Below are 15,862 nucleotides of genomic sequence, written 5' to 3'. Positions count from 1 at the left end.
GGTTTCTGCCTTAGTCATGCACACAAAGGTAAACATTTTGAAGTTCAATTCAACTTCACACAAGAAAAATAAAACAGAAAATAAATCAATTCCTTTTCCTTATCACTGTAGGAGATGCTTAATATTAGCCAAGTGGGAAATTTCATCTTTAATTTTATCTTATTTCTAGAAATGAAATACTACAAAGCCTCTTTGTTACTTATTATTTGTTTATTCCATAGGCATGAAAATATGGGTAGTGGGTTTTTTCCTAGTAATTTATTTTATCTGTTATTTGCCAAAATCTATCAATCTGACCTCAGAAGTAAATTTAATCTTCCCAAACTTTATAACCTTAGATACCAACTATCACACTATATTCCCCCCAATTCCAAAGATTTAGTTCTGTAGGAGATAAAGTGGATTAAAGACATATTGAGGATTATAGATTATGCAGTTAGAACAAACACAGGCGAGTATTTCAAATAGCTGACCCTACAGAAAGGAATCACATTCTGTTCTCAAGATGATATACAAAAATAGAAAGCACATTCCACTAGGAAAATATTTACTTAATAATTTATCATTTAAGAACTGCTACTGTACAAATGAAAGTACAAAAGACAGCATATTGAAATCCATGTGAAGATACATATGTAGTGATTACAACACATCTTCAGTTTCAATTCTGATTGGCTTTACAAAGTTTACTCTATTCCAGCATGAATCACACTTTAGTTTTCCCTGAAAGTCCTACGTTAAAAGCAGATTCCAATTTTTTTGGATGGAAGAGGCTGACACACACAGTGCTGCCAAAAAGTCTAGAATTAAAAGGATAAAAATCTCCAAGTATCCAACTGGAAAGAAATGCTAGTGAGATATAAGAATCAATTTAGTCCAGACATTAATAACTTCCTTAATGATCTAATGATTAAAATAGCATATAGATAACATCTTCAGAGGATATTAAATAGAGAACTTTGAGTAGCAGTAAAGTCAGAAATAATACAAAGGAACCTAAGCACATTCCTTACACAGCCAGAAAATAATGTGAAATTCAGTTTGGAAAAACATCAGCTAATACATCTGGGGAAAATAATCCCAAATATAGATATTCAATATGGACAAGGAACCTGGGAAACAACAATGCAGAAAAACTGCATTAACCACAAAATCAGCATGAGCAAAAAAAAAAAGAGGGAGGGAGTGTCTGTCCAGCCACTGAATGTAGGAATGGGGAGAAGGCTGAATTACTTCCCTTTCTCCCATCTGACAACTCTCCCAACATGAAGCACACACGAGTGGGTGCTCTATTCCACTCCTTCTTGCAGCTCTGGACATGAGATAGGTCCTGTTCCTTCAGACATTTGAAACTACATAGGCAAAATGTACTATCAACTACTGACTGCTTTAGCTTAAAAGACCAAGTGTAATGAAAAACAGTCTGTGAATTTTCTATTGTATATGATGTGGTGTTTTAGAGCTTTTTTGTTAGATTTGATTTATCAGAACACTTAAATCCAGAAGAATAATACTTCTCCAAAAGCAAATAAACATGAAAATATGCTCATTTCCAAACCATTTGCTTTTTATTGACCATGAAGTTTTGGCACATCTCACCACAACTGAAATTACTTTGAAGATTTTGGCTCTCAAATGAATTTTTGCCATAGGGCAATGCCTATTCATGTTGGGAACAACTGTACAAAACAAGGGAAGACAAACCAACACTGCACTCATGTCAAATGAGGTCACCTTAGAATCTATATGAAGGGCATGGCAATCCTCCTCTCTACAAAGTCCTTGATTAAGAAAGTTTCTGCAAGAGGAATGATTGCTCCTTACCAAGCAGGAAATAAGAGAAACTTGCTTAGAGATACTCAAAGCCTGCTTCTAGCCATTTACTTTTTTTTCCTAGGTATTACAGCATTCTTTCATTAGGAGAATATCCCAAAAATTTAGGAAAAATAGATTTACATTGCTAACAGAAATTAGAATGTCCCCAATTCCCTTACACTCAGAAACAGCTCAGAAGCATATACAGAAATTCTAAGTATTTTGGGGGTTTTGTAGATTGTCTTTTCTACTGTGAGGGTGGGATGCTCACCTCAAGAGTGTTTATTGGAAGATTTTGTCCCATTTAAGATTATGGGATACCTGAACCTAAACTTAAACTTGGCCCATGAAGCAAGGGCTCCAAATGCTGTTTATTGAACTTGACTGTGCACATTATGGATGTGGTAGTTTAGGGACAAACAGGACAGTACAAGAACAGGAAGAGGAACAGACTTGTCCTGAGAAATTCAACACATTTCTCTTGCCACTGGAATTTCCTACAGTTAAAGAGAGACAAAATATTTAAAAAGATATTCTGACAAGATCAGTGACTCTGTGATTGTCTTTTTCTAAAAAGATAGAATCTTTTTTATTTATTATTTGGGACACTTGTTTGTTCTTCCTGAAATTAAAGAAGAGTGAGAAATTTCACTCTGTGACCTGGAATTTCACAGTTAATAGGAGGATGGAGTAAACATAACCTCAAGTACTTTGTTGCTCTCTCACTCCTTGCCACGATTCCCGCTGACTCATGGCAATGAAGTGTTTAGAATTTTTCCAGGAGCCTTTTCACTGCCTGGCTTATGCCTAACCCACAGTATAGAGCTCATTTGCTCATTCCTCTAATATTAGGAGACTCACAGCAGCTCTTTTTACTTGTGACTGCAGAGATTTAATCTGGCAGCTCAGATCATATTCCAAAGCAATTTACAGCAATGGACACTTCTTCTGAGACTATGGCATCCAAAATACAGGATAACAACCACCCTGAAACGCTGACTTCTTCTTGAAGGTCAGCTAAAAAGCCCTGCATCCCAACCCTCTCCCACATATATAATGGATCTGCTCCCACATCTGGGTTATCCAGCCACACCACACCACTTTTCCAAGAGCCAAGCCCAGGTGCCAGAACTCTAGTCAAGGTCTCCATCACTTAAGGCACACAATTTTGGAGCTGCTCTTGTCAGAGGGACTATGAGCCACTTATTTCCATCAGCCTTCCTAGCCCTAAAAAGAAAAGCTGAAGCAGCATCTAGTCCTGAGTAAAACACTTGTTCAAGTCTGGGTACAGTCAAAAACAGATAGAAATTTTTACTAAGATTCCCTCTTAAAGACAAATCACAAGAGTGGCTATTTTCTTCTCTCTCTCTGCCTCATCTTTTTATTCTTTTTAAAGATTCATCTTTTTTAAAGATGAATCAAAATTTCAACCAGTTCAGTTTCACAGGACCAGTGAAGAAGGAGGTTTTGTATCCTAGTAAACAGAAGAGGAAGGGGGAAAAAAAGCAAGAAATACTCACAAGAGTGCATGGGGGAGAAAGGAAAAGGAAAATTATTGCATGAATAACAGATATAAAAGGCTGTCTTGCAGCAAGGCCTGATTACTGCAAGAGAGGCAAGATGGAGCTGGCATGTTCTTCCCAGGGTGGATCTCCATCCTGACAGGTCTTGTCTTGCCCCCAGAAGTGCACACAAACAACCTCTGTAACACATGGATGGAGCTGAAGGTGAGCAGACTATTTTTCTGTCTAAGTACAGCTAATTTTATTCTACTGAGTTTGTCAATAACCTCTGCAATCCCCTCCACCTGGAGTGCTCCTTTTAACACGTGTGAGTTTTATCACCCTCTTGTGGAAAAACATGTTATCGTATCCATCAGAGGGTGCAGGAAGAAAACCAAGTGGGAGTAAGGAAGGCAGTGATAAGGAACAAGCACAGAAGAAAACAGGAGATGCATGGGCTGGGTGGAATAAAGGGAAAGTGAAGGAGAACCACGATGACACAGTGCCACCTCAACTTCTTCAAAAAGCTATCCCAAAAGTGTTATTTGAAAACATCAAGAGAGCAAGCTGCCAAATTTACTCTCCCTTGGTAACACTGACAATATTCAACCAATAAGTTTTGTCCTTGACAGCGATTCAAGTACTTTCTCAGCTGTAATCACCACCTTTTGTATTTCTGTTTACACATAGATGGGAAAACATATTCTCTATAAACAGCTTTGAACAGTTAATCTTATGTGAAATCAGAAAACACTAAATAGACTTTCTAATTTATACAGAGACTGCATATAACATCTATGTCCTGCTGTTGGAATGTGAAAGTGGAGAGCACATGAGCAAAACTTGCCAAGAAAACTAATGAAAGTTTATGTGTTCACAGTACATCCTACTGGGTAACATAAAGGAAAAATAAGAATATTTAATTCCTCAAAAATCTGAAATCATCCTTCCCTCAGTTTCTGACCATCCATAGTATCAATTTGTAATAGGAGAAATTTAACTTGCAGTAGATTTCCTTTGCAGCATAATCCATATGACAAAAGCATTGAAAGCAACAAATTTGCTACCACCTATGCTGTAAAATCTGAAAATCCAAGTTCAGTACAAGCACATGGAAAAAAAAAAAGCCACGGAAGTCATAATAACATTAAACTCATGACACTGCAAAGAAGCACAGAAATCTCAAACAACAAAAGCACAACTCACACTAGATAGCTGTATCATGAGCATTATAAAAAAATACATCACACACAATGCATCCCTAAAACTTCCTAAAAACCTTCCAGGAATCCCACAGAAAACTACAGACCACATCCAACTACAGTTACTACAACTCTTAATGACACTAAACCTTTTTTCTGATAGTCCTCAGAGAGTTAGAAATTCACAAACAATTCTAATGACAGATCTCCTTAACCTTATGATAAAAGAATACCCAAAGAAATGCTTCCCCCAATACCCAAACTGCATTTTTGCCCAGCCAGCCTTCACAGTGAAAAATATAAAACAGATAACCATGCAACTTATATCTACTTCATTTTTTAAATCAAAATCTGACAGCAAAGAACTCCAGACAACACACATTTCAACTTAACTTTATTCTTCATGATGGTATCTGATTTTTCAGAATAAAAAATTGTTGTAACTGAGTAATTTATCATATCTCCTTCTGGGGGTCAAGTTCTAAAACTGATACTTTTAACCAGCAGGGGCACAAAGGTGTCAGCATTCACTCACCACCCTGAGATAAAACTGATGGTTTACTTCAACTTCTGCAAAATACCATCAAGTAAGGACAGCTGAATCTGTGACGTGTGTTTGGCAGGAGATGCACCTTTTCCAATTCATAAAAATCTTCAGAAATAGCCTAATTATGCACAAACTTCTGTAATCAGACCAGCAGGCTGCTGTCTGCACTCTCCACATCTCCTGTAACTCGGTGAGCTCTGAAGTCCAACACTGAGGTATCAGAACAAGCTCTTCAGCTCGGGGAACACGAGAAACTGCTGTTCCAGAAGAGCTGGCACCATGTCCAAGCCTGTAAAACAGACTTTACAGCAATCTGATATTCTAATTTTTCTTTTGGGAAGCTACCCAGAAATGAGCCATTTCACTTTTTTTTCTTTCAGCCCATGTAACCAGGTACAGCAATTCTGCTCTATTGTCTTCCTCCTCTGCCCCAGACTCTGGCAGATGCTACAGGAAGGACCTTGCACTTCACACACAAGACAAACACCACTGTCTAAGAATCTGTCATAAATACTGGAATGGAAGAAGAGTGGAAAAATCAACAAAGAGAATAAATACAAAATAATAATCATTTTTTATGAAATATATTAAAAATGCTGAAAATAAAATATTTAAAATAAATATTTAAATAAATATTTATTTAATATTTATAAAATAAAATAAAATTTTAAATATTTTGTTTTCAAGCAAAAAAAAAAACTTGTTAATGTCAGACATACTGTGACTTAAAAATAAACTTCCTACAGGAAATTCAAAAGTAAAATGATACTGACATGTATAATTTTCAAAATGTATGTACTCTTAGATTTGTTTAATATAACAATTAGAAAAAAACTACTGGTGAAAAACCTTCCATTACTGTGGATCATTATTACTCCTAATCAAAGTGATTCCTCTTCGGTCTGACTACAAGACTTCATTGAAAACAGACAAAATTTTCAATCAAGTGCAACAACTAAGGGCAGGAAAGTATTTTACACTGATTCTTTGGACAGCTGCCTTATCTTTTGGAACGCTTGATAAAGATCCTCAGACTGTAGCTGCACTGTTTTTTACTTTAAACAGAAAACCACAGATACAGAAACCATCAACCCTACATAAACATCCACCAGCATTTCAGATTTGCTGAATTAACTGTTTGAGAGGACAAGGATCAAGCACATCACTAAATTCAGGAGGAGGTGGAATGTTTTTAACAATCTGCTTTACACTGTGGCCCTCAGACATTTCCCTCAGCAGATGAGAGGCCACACTTGGCTCCAGAACTTCTCAAGTTTTGCCACGAGAAAAAAACCTTCCTGTTGCTGCACCTGTAACCAGAATGACATTACCAGGGAGGTTTCAAAGGAAGATTTTAGTATTTTTCTAACAGATTTGCCTTAACCTCTTATGCAGCAAAGTGAGCCCATCTGCTGATACTTGTGAGTTATACAGTTATCAAGAGTACAGTAATCCATAAATACCCATCCTACCAAAACTCCCTGAACTCCCCTCCTCTGTTACTAAGGATTTTTGCTTGATTGAGTCAAAGAAACAGTAATAACCTGAATGAAAAAACTGTAGGTGAAAGGAAGTTACCCTGAACCTAAAAATAGTTGTGTGTCCTCCTCCCACTCCCCAGAAAGCATTAATGAAAGTGCTCTTTTCTCAGGGAGGCAGTAGCTTACAATGGATGAATGTGAAAGGACTGCTGCCTTACTATAAAGCTCTACCAATGAACAGAAGCACTATCCCATCTGAAAAACAGAAAATTAAATAAACTCAACATATAAACTTTGTATAAGACATTAAATATGTCTACAGCTTATTTATATACACTTCTATATTATACACATGTAATATACACAAACACAGATTTTATAAATACACACATAATTCCAGAGATATGGAAAATGTGTTCTTTCACAACAGTAAAGCTCCATAACATAATCAATTATAAAGGCAGCACTATACTTCAACAAGCATGTGCACTATATAGAAATAATAGCCTGGCTGAACCAGAACTTGTATTTGTTGAAGGTACTTCAGGAAAGGAATATAAAGGAGGTACTTATTACAGAAACAGGAGGTTTTATTACAGACCCACAGAGTTACGCTTGGGCACAGAAAAGAAAATGGCAATATTATTAGAGAGATAAGTATTACTGGGAAATGTTATAAAGACAGATTGTACAAGTACAGACTAAAACCAAAAGTTTTTCATGATGATGGCCAGGCTGGATGGAACTTTGAGCAGCCTGGTCTGTGGAAGGTGTCCCTGTCCATGGCAGGGGGCTGGAACAAGAAGATCTTTAAGGTCCCTTCCAACCCAAACTGCTCTGTGACTCTGTGATTCTATGATAAAGTCTAAACACCCTGCAGAAAATTATCAAGATTTTAGAGTCAATCTTGTGAAGAGTACAGAAACACATTTTACATAATTACAACTTACTTCACTTTAAAAATTATTTAAAAGAAAAAAGAAAAGGCAAAGGTGGGAATCATCATCACTAAACACTTCCAGAAGCCAGGCTGAGAAATTTTGGAAGTAAAACAATTACACTGGAGGCTTCAAAAGCAAAGCAAAGCAAAACCAAACCAAACCACCTTCCCCTAAAAAACAAAAAATAACCCACCACCACTCTGGCCATAGGAAAACTGCCAGTCCTGGAGAGACTCAGCAATTAATACAGAGAAGTGACTGGAAACACTGGAAGATTGGGGATAAGCTGACAGAACTCCTCACCAACTACATTTTCAACCATATGCTGTTAAGATAAGAGGGTATTTCTTTTACTTAACCTGCCCATTATCTACAAATGTTGTCCTCCAAAAATACATTCCCAATGTGGGAGATAGTAACAAGCAACCAGAAAAAAAAAACAAACAAAAAAAAATCTAAAAACCAGAATGGAATTAGTGTATTGAAACAACCTTTAAAATTACTGGGAAAAATTTCTACAATCAAGAGATGTAAACAGATTATAAAGAAGGTTAAGTGCATATTCAAAAACCAACTGACAAGAGCACAAAGAAAGTGAAGACATTTATTACTTATGACTAGAACATCATACATATTCATAAAAAAAATACTAAATGGGTTAAGTCCTTCTTCCTTTTGAGACTGTGGCCCTGTTCCCAAATCTTACACAGAGATGGCCTATTATGTCCAGATTTATATCAACCAGAATGGGCAGAAAATTCCTAGAAGCAGTTCCAGGATTCATCCCTGATTATGTACATGCAGCTCAAACCAAGTTCCAGTGTTTCTTCCATGCAATAAATTAGGAGTCCTAAGATCTATTTCTAATTCTGTAAATAAGGCTGAATTTTATTTTGGGAAATCATAACCACTATGACCCTAAATTCCTGTTTATATATGAGAAGAGAGCATTTAGCTCAGTGATTTTATTAACAGTTTACTGATATTTGTATATCTGATATCTGTAAAACATTCCAAATGTCTCAACTGAAGAGCAGCACAGACAAGATAAGCAGGCAGCTCCCATGGAAGCCAACAGAAAACAAACTCTGTCTTTCTTCTTCTACAACTCAAATGATAACTATTTCTCATATTACAAGTTTTAGGTGGCATCCATAGGTCTGCAAAGGCCTGGATACTTTTTGTATGATAAAGGAATATTTTAAAAATTCAAAAGTAATTGCGTTTGAACAAGAAGGTGCACATCTTGCAGTTCTCATTTGAGAGTCTTTTCAAATTGTTAGAATTTTTTTACTTTTTAGGAACCTCAGCATTTGACCAATAGATAAGATTCACAAGAAAAGCTTATAATAAAATCTCAGCTATAGGGAAATAATTTAATGATCAAAAGCAAATAGCAAGTGGAAAGAGATTTTTCCCTTTTTGACTATGCAATGCTCTTTTGTTGCCACCACACCAATTCTTTAATGCCATGGAAACTATCTGATAAATGTATTAGAAGCTCAATAAATTTCATAATATTGAGGTAGCAAAGCAATTGTTACTGTTGACAGAGAACTTCTGCTCTGAGTGCTTATTTTAAGGAGGAAAAACCATCTAAAAATAAAAATCATACTTTGAAACATTTTCAACAAAAATATACAATAGTTGCAGAGAACATTAAAGTAACCTTCACTAATTATATTAAATCATTGGAAAATGTGGAAGGATGACAGGAAAAAAACACACCCTGAATTACAAAAATGGGATACAAATGATTTAACAATTAGCAGTCTGGCTTTTGGATGGTTTGCTTTGCCTAACTTCTGTGTTTGTAATGAGGACAAGAGGGGTGGCAACGATGCTGTGAGCTGCATGCAAGTTTTCTGTGCAATTTCTCAGGATGCTAAATGTGCATTTTTAAGACACATGATGTTTTTAATCATCTCTGTGTATGTTTTCATCCTCTGAACACTCCCCTACTTCTACAGACACCAGGCAGGAACACAAATGAGCTCCCCCTCCCCCTTTTGCAGGTAATACTGAAATTGCTCTGTTTTCACATGTCCAGCACTTACAATATACTCTTTTTCCAGCCAAATGCTTTCTAACATTGCACTCCTGCTGTTCCACCTCTAGAGACTTCTAAGTAAAAAGAGCAGCTATACAAAATGAAAGCAAAATAGTCCTCCAATAAATAATACACCTATCCAGTGCAGCTACAATTATATTTTCCTCTACAGAGCCAGCTCGATTTGAGGCATGCCACAAACCTGGTTAGCAAACCTGGGAGGGAATCTCAGGCACAGAGATGGAATCACTCAATCCCAAAAAAGGGCCCTTCACCAGGACTGCTCTGTCACAAACCAGTTACACCTAAGGCACCTGTCAGCCTGGGTAATACCAGCAGCCTCTTCAAAGTACAGCCAAAATCCATCATGCACTGCGAGATACACCAGGGAAAAGCATGCAACCTTCAAAATGTGCATGTGAGAAACATACAGAGGAGCACACAGGCAAAATGCAACTGTGCCACAACTCCCATGTGCACCTCCCATCCCATTCCTCTACACTTGAAACGAAGGAGAAAACGCTGGCCTTAAAGTGTTATACTGGACAATAGTCAGATTTTTAAAGATAACTTCAAATTAGATTTAGTCACAATGCAATAAATAAAAATATAATGAAATCTTCTAAAATTTTAAGTCTTTAGGCAAACAGCAGTTTCTTGACTTGGGGCTTTTGAAAGCCTGAATTCAGCCCAGCAGAGCCTCAGAAGGAACACCTTGTATTCCAAATACATTAAATGTTTGTTTACAAACTGATACCATACACATGTTTTTTTTTAAAAAATACGAGAGCAACAACTTCTTTTCTCTATACTTTTTTTTCCTGAAATGAGCAACACTGAAAATTCCAGTTGTTCTTATTCCATTTCCTAAATGGCAGCTTATCCTTCAGACTTGTACAGAGCATCAAAACATAGCATCTCTCTTATTTTTCTTTCCCAAAATATTTTTATTACCAAAAGAACAACAACAAGGCTGGCATATCTATCTGTTTTTGCAATACAGGCGTGTATGCTCACAGAAGGCAACAGACTGCATTAAAACACTACCAAAACAAGCCATTTCACTATATGTGACTCTGCCCCTAGGGAAAGGAAGGAGAGCAGATAAGATGTGACAGATGTGTAGTCACGTCACTTAATACACTACTGGAAGGTGCTCAGATCATTATGGTGACAGGCAGAGTATAAAAACTTGCAAGGAATGGACCAAGCAGTTACCCAGTTTTCTGCATACATGATTCTTGTAATCACAGAAGATACTGAAGGCCATAAAGTGCTGCTTGAGATAAAGCAGCCTGACAATGTCAATAAGCAATATAGCCACAAAAAAAAAAAAAATTAAAAACAAAAAAAATAGAAGGGAGCATAGCATGTATGTTTGTGTAAGCAAGACCCCTCCATGTTGCATATGAAATACATCTGATGAATATGAATTTGAGGTCTGTCCTCTAAAAAGTTCCCATACTGAAAATTTCTGATGATATTTAATTAAACCTGAAATCTACCCAAACCAGGAAGCTTATCAATTGCACATCTCCAAACTAAGCTCAGTTTTCTGAGACTTTAAAAAGCTACTTTGCTGGTATCTCTTCTCTATTTGGGTTTAAAAGACAAAATTTTCCAGGATAAAACTGGAAATCATATGCTTACTGGACAGAAGGAATAGGACTGATCACTTGTTGGAAGGTGAATATAACCATAAGAGTTAAAAATAATCAGGACATTGATTAAATTGGTCAAGAAAAGGATGGAAAACACAGGAGAAAATAACTTCCTCACTTCTTGCAGACTTAACAACCCTGAATGTTACAAATATTAATGTAGGTCAAGAATATTTCCGAACAGCAGCATGATTTTTAGCTGCCAGTGTCCCTTCTGCAGGGACCAATAGCTCTGCTGTTTAGAGAGATTGTTAGGTCCAAATCCCACAAATTAATCTGCACAGGTAGATCCCTGTGCCTCTGGGAATCTGCATTAAGGCAAAGAGGGAAAACCAACTCCCAGGATCACATTCTTAATTTGAAGCTGGACCACTGTAACTCACTATGACACTAATCATAAATGTCTCACCAACACTCTCTGCTCCCCAGCTGTTTGTTTTATCTTATTATAGTTTTATATCTCAATCCTCAGGACTGGCTGCAGTAGTCACATTAAGCACCTGGACACGCCTGTGTTTCTGCAAGGCGAGGCTCTCACTGTTTTACTTATGCTTGTGCCCATGCCTGGTTTACTCCCTGAATGGGACTACAGAATAGAGTGAAATAATCACAACATCAGTTTCTTCATTTATACAAATACAAATCTCAATGTTTTCCACTAATCCCATCATTTAAGCCAAAGGATAAACTCCAGTCACCTACCAAAATGCAGCAACTGGCATGAAATAACCTGCATATCAAAAATTACCTAAAAAAGTGCAAAACTGAGCTTTAAAATTATTTGAAAGAAGTATTTGCTTCTTTATCATATTGGCACCAAACAACAAAAGAGTTCAACAACAAAGAGAAAAAAAAATTTTAGAATCACAGAATAACCTGAGTTGAAAGGAACCCACAGGATCATTGAAGTCCAACTCCTGGCCCTGCACAGGATCACCCAAAAGAATCACAAATAATATTCACTGCAGACTACAAAGTCAAATCCAGTGGCACCAACCAACCCTAAACTGAGAAATACTGGATGAAAGTCACCACCAGGCACAGTGCAGGGGGGCTGGGTGCACATTTCATTTGACTCAGGATACTCCATTTGTACATTCTTACAGGGAGCCACTGAAAGAAGCCCATAATATTGCAATTAGAGGTCCACTGGAACTAAGCCTGTTCCTGTAAAGGAATCCTACTTTTAATTAAATTTGAAGACACACATTAAGGTGAGAGATTTTTGGGGGGGGTTTGTAGGGGTTTTTTTTTTGCAACTACTGTATCCTTATGAAGTGGGGTTGAGAACCAACCAAAGTACAGTTCCACATTTGTTATGTATTTCAATACCCTGATTAACAAATTTGTCAAACAAGGCAGATGAGAGAATGTGGGGAATATACTTGCCCAGAAAGGAAGAAAAGGGACAGACACAGTATTAAACCTATTAAACTTGTTATTTTCCAGAATTATCAGCACCAGCCGTGCCTATTTTTGCTACTTAGAGCAGAAATGAAGAATAGCAATGAAAAAAACACACAGAAGTAAATAACCCATTTGAGAAGTCAGTGTTGAAGACTTCTGAAAGGTGATTTCCCCTTTCTCACCAGACAGACATTCTGAGAGGTGCTTTTGACCCCTGGATTTGTACTGAAATTCAGTGACAACTAGAATTCAGGAGAAGCAGTCAAGGTATCACAGAGATATTGACATCCTTTTAAGAGCAGTATGCTGGATAATATTTTTCCTTCTCAAATCAGAGGTTAAATCTGCCAGCAGAAATTCAACCAGCATTGGGATATGCAAGATCTCAAAACAGTAGGGCCTTGCCTAAGACCAGATTGGCAGCATCTTTCCCCTTGGGAGGCTGCAGCTCATGGGACCTTTCCATTTCAAAATCCAGCAGAAGGCAGGACCTGGGAGCTATCCATGCACAAATGGTATGAGAGGGGATCCCACCTCCTCTCTTGCTGTAGGGGCTGCAGTTGGCACCACTATCACAGGGTGCAGATCCACACACCAAGGAAAGATACTAAAAACCAGTTTCCTTCAGCTCACAAGCCCATTTACCCTTACCAAAATTACTGCTGATTTATGTCAGGATTCACCAACCACAACACTCTTGCACAAAGCCTGAGAGCCTTGAAAATTCAAGTCGTGGTAGGGGTTAACATCAGCATTTAAAACTTCCAAAAGTATTGCAAACAATTACCACACCCTCAAGTCACAGATAAAATATTTTGTAGCACTTAAATACATATATATGTGGCATGAAACATTTCTCAATGCCTGCAAAATTTCCCTGCAATTTCTGACCATAGAATACTTGGATTTTAGAAGTTGGTTGTAGAGCAAAAATTGTTTAATTTATTAAAAACTGTGTTTGATCTTACCTTTTAGCAGAGGCAGGGGAGTTAACTCGATAGGCTTGCCCTGAGACCTGAACTGGGAGGAGCTTTGTGACCTCTTCTGTCTGGCTTTTCTGACGGACTTCCGAGAAAATCCGTCTACTTTATCCACTGATGGAGGAGTAGTTGGTGCTGAGGACATATCCCTACTGAAGGAAAGCATGGGTTAAAAATGTGTTCCAAATGAGTGAAACAGGTAAAGATTAATCTAAACTTTCCAGATATCTTCTTCCTGCACTGCTCTCCTGTTGACAACTCACATAGATAAACTGCTGAGAGATCTAACCCATCTTAGGGATGGAATAAACTTAATGGAACTTAATTATTAGTGTAGTAATTCCTCTTGCTTACTTTTTTACCTGTGTCTCCCATTTGCCAAAAATTTCAGACCAAATGCTGACATCACTGCCTTCAGAACTTCACACACCTGCAGACCTGACTGTAGCTTTAAATTATGCACTCCTTGGAATGAAGTCATTCCAACTTACTCTGCTAAAGAATGGGTACACAAAAAGGCACAGATGGTTTTTTGGCATTAAGGTTACCCATATGCACAGGACAAAAAACACAGGATAGAACAAAAACTCCATTTATTTGCCACACCTACATACAAGATTTTATAGAAATTTAGGAAAGTATAGTAAAAGGTACTGCTATGTTTCACAATTTCACTAACACTGAGAAATTGTGCATATTACTTCTTTATTCTCCACTTCAGAAACACTCAGTTATTTGCCTGCAAGTGCCTTTACATGTAGTTATTCCAAGTCCTGGCATTTCTGGATGACTGGCAGTGTGGTAGCAATAACTGCTCTAAGGGCATGAGACAGACAAGGTTTGCAGGGAGAGGCAGAGAGCCAAAAAAGGCTTCTGCAAGCAAAAGTTTGTTTGTTTCCCAACTTCAGCTGGCCTAAGCAATAGGCATTTGCTTCTTCCTACAAAACCTGCCTTGGTGGTACTCCTGCAGCTGATTCTGTACCTCTAGCAAACACTGAATTAATGCATCCAGCTATTTTATTTACCAGTCTGGTCCTGTCTGTTAAAAAGGCCCATCAGAGCTTGATGAAATACATGAGTAATACTCAAGGGAGAGGAGACAGGAGGAATCCAGGCCTACACGTTACAAGCGGCAGCTCGGTGCACAGTTAACTCCAGCAGCCTCATCTGCATTCATTAATTAACACGACCATTAACGAGGGCAGCTCTGTCGATTTCGGCCAGGACAGGCACCCGTGCAAAGTTAAGCATCGGCGTAAGCACTTGCAGGATCAGGGTCTTAGAGCATGTCCTTGGAAAGCATTACTCATCCTCAATGTCTGTTGACTTCAATTACCAAAGTGACTCCTCGTGTGCTACAAGAAGTTGATTCCACAACATACAGAACGCTTTCGAGTACTTATTATTTTTATTGAAATTATCTGGTCACTCGTGTGCTTGGTAGATTACTAAATCCACTGAAACTGGCATTATTTGGGTTTGTGTTTTGTAAGAAAAGCTTTCGAAAGCAAGGTTTGTGGCAAGAGTGTAAACAAGCTCCAAAAGATAAGAACTATTTAATGCAAAATTGCATATAGGTGCATTGAATCTATCAAAAATGGAGTATAAACTCCATAGCTTCTTCAAGGAAGCATGTGCAGCACCCAGAAGCTGAACCGTGCAGCCAGCATTAGAATAATGAAAAAAACCTTATTCCATCTTTCTGATTTCTCCTGAGGTATTCTTTCACTACCAGCTTAGGCTTTCTAAATATAATATACTATCAGCAACATGAACCCGTACCTTAAACTGGTCTTGTTTATCACCCAGGCAAAAAAAAAAAAAAAAAAAGCCACCATCACCAGGGCATTCAGGCCCCAGCCAAGATTAATAAATAAAAAAGTCAGATAAACTGGAATAGAATGGCCTGTACTTTAGTAACCCACTTCTAAGATCTCAACAGTCCGCCAAAAAACACACAAAGTTACCTGTTACATAAACCAAATTCTGAATATATCAGCAAAAATATATTCCCTAAACCTGAATCGGTTTGGCCCCATCTCATCTCATCAGAAATCTTCCCCTCCTCATCACGTGCATCATTAAAGTGTAACCATCCCTGCAGAAATGTTTGCACGCTCTCTCCAAATTAAATTACAAAAATTAATAAAAATAGTAATAATGGACAGCGACTAAAGTAGATCACTTAAACTGGAGGATCATTGTGTCAGCAAAGAGCTTTACTGACACTTCTCTGCTGTAAATTTAGTAACAGTTTCCCTAACCTGCTTTATAAA

At 37.6% G+C, this 15,862-nt stretch overlaps 1 protein-coding gene across 2 annotated transcripts in view; it reads right to left on the bottom strand.

Annotated features, from left to right (window-relative positions):
* The window catches only part of PPP2R5E (protein phosphatase 2 regulatory subunit B'epsilon), a 71,307-nt gene that overhangs the window by 54,813 nt on the left and 632 nt on the right, over positions 1–15,862 (bottom strand). The window contains exon 2 of one of the 2 annotated variants that reach the window (XM_066551291.1): positions 13,575–13,738. In XM_066551291.1, the coding sequence (XP_066407388.1) occupies positions 13,575–13,731 (157 nt within the window). In that variant the 5' untranslated portion in view covers positions 13,732–13,738. The remainder of the gene's footprint in view (positions 1–13,574; positions 13,739–15,862) is intronic. The other variant, XM_066551290.1, reaches the window with a different exon arrangement.

This window comes from Molothrus aeneus, chromosome 6, assembly GCF_037042795.1.
Source record: "Molothrus aeneus isolate 106 chromosome 6, BPBGC_Maene_1.0, whole genome shotgun sequence".
NCBI lineage: Eukaryota > Metazoa > Chordata > Aves > Passeriformes > Icteridae > Molothrus > Molothrus aeneus.
Note: the sequence above shows the minus strand (reverse complement) of the source record. Positions and strands in the feature narration are given on the sequence as shown.